The sequence below is a fragment of the Colobus angolensis genome, unplaced genomic scaffold (assembly GCF_000951035.1).
Source record: "Colobus angolensis palliatus isolate OR3802 unplaced genomic scaffold, Cang.pa_1.0 Scaffold394, whole genome shotgun sequence".
Taxonomy (NCBI): Eukaryota; Metazoa; Chordata; class Mammalia; order Primates; family Cercopithecidae; genus Colobus; species Colobus angolensis.
The window spans coordinates 305872-313894 of NW_012117310.1; the positions used below are offsets into that span (position 1 = coordinate 305872).

Here is an 8023-nt window from a genome sequence, read left to right on the forward strand (position 1 = left end):
GTTTATACAAGTTTTCCTCTTATAGACCTTTTTTGTCCTTGATTCCACAGAGAGATTCTAATAATTCTATGTTGATAATAGTTGTATAAAAGGGATGTAACTGCAATGTCAAAAATTCAGCATTATCAAGTTCTTCTGCAGAAACAAAAAATGAGCAGAATACCACTGTGAAAATGTTTATTTACCAAACAACCTTGATAAATTAGAAACTTTTCAAGGAACTCTCAGAGACAGAAAGAAGAAACATACTTTTAACATACTGATATTTAAAAGGAGAATTAAATTCCTGCTTTTCCTGCTTTTATTGAAAAAAACCCTAGTAAATGTATTATTCAACCACACAAATAGCAATTTTATTCAGAAGGATTCTCATGAACTAATCCAATTGAAGATCCGGCTTTACAGAGTCAAATATGTAATGTTTCCTTCACCCTGTTAACAATTAGGTTTTCTAGAGAAAATCATATTTTTACTCACCTTTGATGCTATATATTACTAAGAGCTTTAAAAGAGAGAGAAAATTAGAAAACTCTCCTTGAATAATCATTAAGCTTTACAGCCTTTTCTTTGGTTTTTTTGTTTTGTTTTGTTTTTAAAGCAGTGACTAAATATTCTAATTATAATATTTAAACATCACAAGTTTATTCACTGATAGTAATGACTTTTAGTTTCTAGAGCCAATACTTGAATTTGAATTGCTTTCACTGTTACACTAACAAATTTAATCCCTAGAGACAATACAGGTAAGCACTTGCTTGTATCTTTCTTACAGCACATGATTCAGTCATGTATCAGGGTTATGGTGATCATCTTATTCCTTCAAACATGGGAAGAACTGCTTCAGGAGTAGCCAGGTGTGACTTACCCAGGTATCTTTCCCAGCACCTAGCCCCATGGTTTTTAAAGCACATGCCCTTCCTAAATCCTTTTTGAATAAATGGAGCTCAAATGTTCACTTATATTAGCTATGTGTCAGTATCTCATATAGATCAATCCCTATGTCCCCAAGGTAAAATTTAATCTTCAAAAGGCACTTGATTTTGATTAGCCTTTTGGTTATGTGCCTACACAATCAGGAAATTTCTGGTAACTGGATTATCAGAAATATCTGTTCTATAAAACTGGTTAAGTATAACAAAACAAGGCAATTAAAATAAAGATGAGTAAATTTTTAAAGAGAAGAAAGAACTGCTCATCTCATTACAAGGCAAGTTCTACAAGTGCAGAGACTTTTCCAGGCTTGTTCATTGCTATATTCCCAACTTCTAGAAGAGTCTGGCACATAGTAGACCCTCAGTAAATATTTGGTGAATGAACTGACTGCTGACAAAACATGCTATTATGTTATCTCTTGTTTTTAGTTCAGGCTGTTAAAACAGGATCCATTTGTGCAGTGCAGAAACTCCAACACAGGTTCACAGTGAAGTCTTATTCTGGCAAAGGTTCCAGGATTTGGGATTACCAAATGTAAAAAAAAGATAAATTTACTTCCCATACACTGACTGGCTGATCAAGTGAGGGCCTGGGATACATCAAGTGCAGGTAAGCAAGAATTTCAAGTCATTATCCCTGTGCATGCAGGCAGTACCAGTGCCAGCAATAACAAGTCAGCTTTTCTGGCAAATCCACCAAAACTGAATCTTAAACTTTTGAAAAAACTAATATGTGTATTATGCTCCTGTTAGCTTAGAGGCTTAACTATCTGTGGGGAGGGCCTATAATTATGATCAATTACTTACGACTTGAAGGTACTTATAAAAGCATCTGCCCTTTTAAGAAACCATTAAAGAACTAGGCTTAAGACTGTAAAACTAATCCTAGGGGCAATAATAAATCACAGGTTTGGGGACCCAACTTTGACAACTCTCCCTTGGAAAGAAAAGAATTGCTGACAACTATCCTTATTTCCTGACCCTGTCTGAGCAAATATTAGCAACCTCTAAAATCCAGAATTCTTAGTCTGGCCAAGCAAGTCATAGGCACCAATGGTTGTTCCAAGACAGAGGCAAAAGAGAAGAAATAGGAAGGAAACAAAAAGGGAATGAAGATCTGTAGCTCATGAGGGTGACATCATCAATAATTTCCTCAAGTAACACTGAATTTCACGGCTCGGTGACTGACAGTCGTTTCTGACATCCTACAGGCTAATTATCCTCAAGTACCTTCTTGGTTCCAGAACCTGTAATGTCTGGGTTTGAATACGATTTGTTCTACAAAAAAGGTCAGGTGAGTTGACTCCCCCCTGCGAAGTTGCTCCATGGCAAGAGACCCACTAATCTGCTGAAATGCAAACAATCCTTTAGATATCTGAAGTACTTTTACGTTTACAAAGTGCTTTCACATACATCATCTTATTTTATTCTCACGACTTTAACAGGTAGGTGCCATCATGTAAAAGGTGCCAGTAAACATGTAAAATAACTTCAGAAAACAATGCCTTTGTCTTCAGTTCATAAGTATATCCTCCTGGAATTCACAGTACAGAATCCAAGTCATGGGTCAGTTAGAAACGTCTAGAAACATATCAATCTCAGGAGGATAAATCAAGAGAATAGGATGGATCAGACAAAATCTACAAGCACAATGGCAGAAAGTGTGCCTCTGTTATAAGAATGGCGTGAGCTTTGTAAACAATAGTGTTATACAGGGGTGCCTCCGTAGTACCTCTGTATTGGAGGGACATTATTTATTCATACACATGATAATGACCCTTAATTGGAAACTCCATAGGTAACAGACAAAATAAAACAAGAATTTTTCGTCTTAAAATTGTAGTGGTGGAATTCATCCTTCGGTATGTATTCAGGTGATTCCTCTGGGACGACAACTGAGTTATAGGGAGCTAAATGTACCCTCTCCTTTTCCCTCCAATATCACAAAGAGCCCCCAAAAGGGATTTTGTTGTTTTTAACAAAGAAAATACACACTAAAAAAGTCATCTATAGCTTTTTTATATATAATCTCATCTTCCAAAACACTCATTTTTGCAATCTCAGTATCTTTTGTCCTTCCTTCACTAGCTAAAGCAGAGGTATAATGCGGTTCTAACTTCATAACCATTTACTGCCTTATTTATGTATTTATGATTCTTTGATGCTTTCTAGCTTCAGTCTAAACTGCGTTGAGAACAAAGCACCGCACAAATCACCAGCCTGGGAAAAGAGGAGACAAGTTAAAACCTCAGAGGAAGATTCTGTAGCTACTTGGTCTCTCTAAGTCTGTAGAGAGTTTGGTATTTCAAAGGTCAGTCTTGGGTCTCTCCCCTTTGATGACTAATGTTAAATTGTTTGACTTTTTACAAAAATATTTAGCTGTGCTTATTTACATAATTTCATCCTCAGCGCACACAGTAGGCATGTATTTGTTGAACAGAAACCCTAAATGGATGAGAAAAAAGATCTTTCTGCTACACATTTTCTCAAGATCGAGAAAGGTAAAATCACAACCCAATTTGTAGAAGTTTTTGTACAACCCAATTTGTAGAAGGCATTCCTTTTCAATGTAAAGCTATGCATCTCTGTTTAAAAAGGAAAAGGATGACACAACCAAACAATGTCAACCACACAATGGGGAAATTCCAGGATCACTAAGAAAACACCATTATCCTAAGTCACACATTTTCATTTAATACTGGTTACCACGCAGGACAGAGTAAGAACTGCTGTCTCCCCACTCACTCGCACAACCCATCTGGGAAAAGCATGGGCAGAACATTTATGATCTAACCATCCCACATCTTGGACTCACATTTAACCCTTTGGAGAATTAGTCTAAAGAGTATGTCCGCCCAGAGATATAAAGTAAAACAGACACAGGGATAACAGTTTTGGAAGAAATTTTTATGACGCTGTTTGAAATTAGGCATCAGCACTCAAACTCCTTAGACCACCAGGAGTCATTCTTATTACGCAACTTTAATAAAGAGAAACTGAGAGTATGACTGGTAAATATATTATGATGTTTCTGCATCTTCTTAACCTGATTTACACTAAGCTCCACCCATAAAGTTCCCACTGATTACCACACAGCATCCTCATTCTCCAGTCTCATCCACTAGGTCTTTCAAAAATTCCCCAACGGCATGGCCAGTAAAAATATGCGGGAGCTAGCGGGGCATGTCTCAGGTTGGCTTATCCTGTCCCTAAAACGCACCCACCTCCCCCGGACCCTCCTTCAGGGAGGGCAGGGAGAAAACGCTTCTAAGTTGCACAGCTGCAGGGAAGCCTGCGCAGGTCATGTTTTTTGACTTGTCTTTCGGCTCGCTGTGTGGCAAGGTCACCGGCTCTGGCTCGCGGCTCTGTCGACAAAACTTAACTCTCACTCTGTAAGATCAACAGGTCGCGCAGGACCTCCCCAGTCGCCCTCTGCCCCACACCTTTCTGGGCCTGAGGATTCCCGGCTCGGCCCTCCCTGCGCGCGCGGCCCCAGACGGCAAGGGCGCAGCTCCCTGGCTCACCTGACCACGTTGGGGTGCTCGAAGGTCTCCAGGTGCCTCAGCACCGCCACCTCGCGGATGGTGGAGAGCGGCATGCCCTCCTCGCCCGTCTGCACCCGCACGCGCTTCAACGCCACGAAACGGCCTCCGTTCTTCAAGTCGCGGGCCTTGAACACCTTCCCATAGGCGCCCTCCCCGATCTCCGCCACGCATTCGTACTGCTGGTCAGCGCGGCACAGGCCGTCCTTCTCCATGCCGCCTGGACGCCGCCCGGCGCGTCGCCGCTGGGGCGGGCGGGGGGGTGCGCTCAACTAGCTGGCGGCCGCCGCTAGCCTACTCCGGGGCTCCCCGGAGATTGGTCTAGCTTTCCTTGCTCCCCGCCGGCTCAGGCGCTCGGGCGCTGGGGCTCTCGCGGCTGCGGAGGCTGGATGGAGCGACCTCCCCGCGGGGCTGGCGTAAGTCTGGTGCCGCCGCCGCCGCGAAACTCCGCCTGCAGAGTCGCTGCTGCCGCCGCCTGAGGAGCGAGCCGATCCCTCCTCTTCCCTCCCCGAAGCGAAGTCCTCAGCACAGACAGAGAGGATTACATAGCCTCTGCCCAAGCGCGTCTCAGTCCAGAATCATTGCACCTAAAGGAGGAGACGGGAGGATAAGATGAAAGTGCAATCAGCCCAGAAGCCTTCCTCGGGGTTCCTCCAGACTCCCCTCCTCCTCCTTTACGAAGCCTCCATCGCTACCCTCCGCGCGCTCCTGCCCTCTCCCAAGCCGCTTAATCCTTCCTGGTTCCTCCGAGAAAAGCGAAGTTACTTTTCTTTCCCTGCAGGGCTGAAGCCGTCTTCGCGCGGAGAGGTTGCAGGGGCCCCTCGGGGATGAGCGAGCGGCGCGGGACGCAGTGGAACGGGAGGGGGCGTGCCGAGCAGCCCAGAGTGTGCCGGGAGCGCGGGGGAGGGGAGGGGCCGGGCACGTCAATGTCACGGCTTAATATTTATCCCTATATCATCGTGTTGCGTCGCTACCCTCCCCGCCTCCTGAGGCCCGGACGTGCAGGGAGATGGGGTCCAGGGGTGCCGGAGGGCGTTCAAGGGTCGCGCACAAGCTGGAGCGGAAGGACTGTGGGTCCATCCGTGTGGGGCCGTAGAATGTGGGTGGGGGCTCCCAGGACCCTGTAACCCGATGCTGTGAGTGTGCGAGAAGGGGTGGTCAGACATCTGCTCAGAAATTGCTTCCTTTCTTTCTACTTTCAGTTTTTCTACGAGGAGACATTTACAAACGACTCGCATACACAAATGGTCTCTTTAGGGTAAAGGAGTCTCGGTTGGAAACGGAATTCTCTCTCCGACTGGGAGGACCTCCCTGGTGGAAACCTTGGGAAGACCAGCCATCTGGTCCGGGAGGGTTGGGGCTAATCGGGGGTGGGCGAACGAGAGGTCCTGGGGGAGGGGAGACACCGTTCCCCGCGGGATCCCAAGGGTGGGAGAAAGGGGTGTTCGTCACAATTTCGCTTGTCGTCTTCTTAAAGAATAATTTCAGGAAGAGGATAGCTTAATCGCGCCTCGTCTTGAAGTTTTAAATTGATTTCGACCTGAGCAAAACTCAACCTCTCTTTCAAAGGGTGGGGGGTGGGGGGTTAAACCCTGCGCCTCCAGGGGTGAGAAACAAGGTCTCTGCCCTCGGGGCCCGGACTCGCGAACCTTTTCCCACTCCCAGGACCTCCCCGCTGTAGGTAGCGGAGGTGGCTGCCCCATTCCCTCTCCGGCTAAAGGCCAGGTCCAGTCCGCAGCCGGACGCCCCCGGAGCCCTCTGCATAACAAAGCGTCGGAGAAGGGTACCCTAACTTTCCCTCCCCATTCAGCAGCTATCTGGGACCTAGGGAGCCTCCCTCCCCCACGGCCGCCGCGGCCTCGGCAGGACTTTCACCACGCTGGCCGCGTGTCCGGAATTCCCGGGGCACCTCGGAATTACCTGCCTCGCAACCGCTGGCCCGCTCGCCTGTTGCCAGGAATTAAACAAACGGCGCGACCCCCACGATGAGCGGGTGGAGCGGACCGCGGCGAAAGCAGAGCTCCTGGCACTCACTCCATTCAGAACTTTCCTTAAAAGCCTAGGAAAGAGCCCCCAGGGACTGCCCGGGCGTCTGAGCCAGGTCGAGGGCCACACAGGTAGCCGGGGAGCCGCCGCCGGCCGCCCAACCCGCCTCTCCTGCGTCCCCCCATCCCCCTCCCGCTCGAGTCTAGCCCCAGGCTCCGCAGCGAAGGAAGCGTCGGGGACGTCCCTCCCCCGCAGGGAACTGCGCCTGCTGCCCCCGCCGGGCTCCGCACTACCCTGACTCTCCCCCCACTTGCCCCCCAGACGGTCGGCTTCGGCGGAGGGAAACGGGAGCAGCAATGCCTTTTCCCCCCCTCTCCTCCACTTTTTTTTTGTTGTTGTTGTTGCTTTCCCACGCTGGCTGAATGTGACTTGACCCCATTTCAAAAAAAGTTTGACATAGTGCTTCAACATTTCCGCATTCCTCCGCGACTACAAAGGCTGCAGCCGCCTCCTTCTGCTTTCTGTCTCTGCTCTCTGTCTTCACACTCAATGAAATCCTTCATGCGCCTCTCCCGAAGCCTGCCAAGCACCACAAGGGTCGCCACCAGCACGGCAACAAGAGGCCACACCGGGGACCGCGACACCCGCGTGTGCGCACAGGCAGATGCGCCCATATGCACACGGAGGGGCGCCCTGCGGGGACAAGGGCTGCTCACCACAGGGCGTGTATTTAACTCCAATATTTTAAATGATGAAAGTAAACTTGGAAACTAAAGCAAACGTGCGTCTTCGCCGGGCTCCAAGCCTGGGCACCGGCCGGCTGCGTGTACTCTTCTGTGCATAACACGCCCGCAGGAAGCCTGCGTTAACATTTATCTCGTGGAGGGGAAGGTGGAGCCCACACCCACACCTCAGCTAGCTGGAGAGGGAGTTTTCGTGGGGGAAATGCAAGCACATTCTCCAGCATGGAGTCCCTAGAGGCAGTGCATTTTGAACCCTAAATGTGAATTATTATGTGAATGTCCGAGTAGAGTTCCAGTTCCATTTGGAGAAACTGGATGAGGAGTGTTCTGTGTGGGTGTGTGTGCGCACGGATACGTGGAAGCAGGGTCTCGGTGTCGCGGATGTCCCTAGCGTGGGATCTCCCCCTCTCGTCAGATTAGAATCCTCTAGCTCCCCAAAACTGGCCCCCATAACCAACCCCGTCTCAGTTCGTAAGGGGTTAACCAAAGCCGATTCCAGGGAAACACAGGTCCCCCCCACCCCCCGCCAGCCTCCACTTACCCCACCCACAGTTCTGCCTCGGACCCCGGCCAATCCCCCATATCTCCCCAGGGACCCCCCACCCCGCAGCCCACCCACCGGAGCGCACAGTTCCTCACCTGAGGGGCCCAGTCGCGTCGGGCCTCCTGAGGGGGCTGCGAGTGTCAGTCGGCTCTCCGCACGTGTCCGCGGCCTCGCGGAGCAGGTAATCAGACTCTGGGGAAGGAGTTACCAGCACTCTCTCCGGCGAGGGGGTGGGCACAGCGGCGGAGGGCGGAGGGAAGGCGGAGGGCGCCGCCC

General features: G+C 49.1%; 1 protein-coding gene and 1 long non-coding RNA gene across 4 annotated transcripts in view; one reads left to right on the forward strand and one right to left on the reverse strand.

The window, feature by feature from the left end:
- Nucleotides 1-7992, reverse strand: part of CDK6 (cyclin-dependent kinase 6) — a 233349-nt gene extending 225357 nt beyond the window's left edge. Inside the window, exons 1-2 of one of the 3 annotated variants that reach the window (XM_011955055.1) lie at nt 7843-7992; nt 4457-5061 (exon numbers count right to left, since the gene is read on the reverse strand). In XM_011955055.1, coding sequence (XP_011810445.1) covers nt 4457-4689 — 233 coding nt within the window. In that variant the 5' untranslated portion in view covers nt 4690-5061; nt 7843-7992. Of the gene's footprint in view, nt 1-4456; nt 5062-5239; nt 5285-6394; nt 6665-7842 lie in introns of those variants that run through there. The other 2 variants (XM_011955056.1, XM_011955054.1) reach the window with 2 other exon arrangements.
- The window catches only part of LOC105521034, a 76141-nt gene continuing 75965 nt past the window's right edge, over nt 7848-8023 (forward strand). Inside the window, exon 1 of the long non-coding RNA XR_001003207.1 lies at nt 7848-7928. This is a non-coding gene — a long non-coding RNA (uncharacterized LOC105521034). The remainder of the gene's footprint in view (nt 7929-8023) is intronic.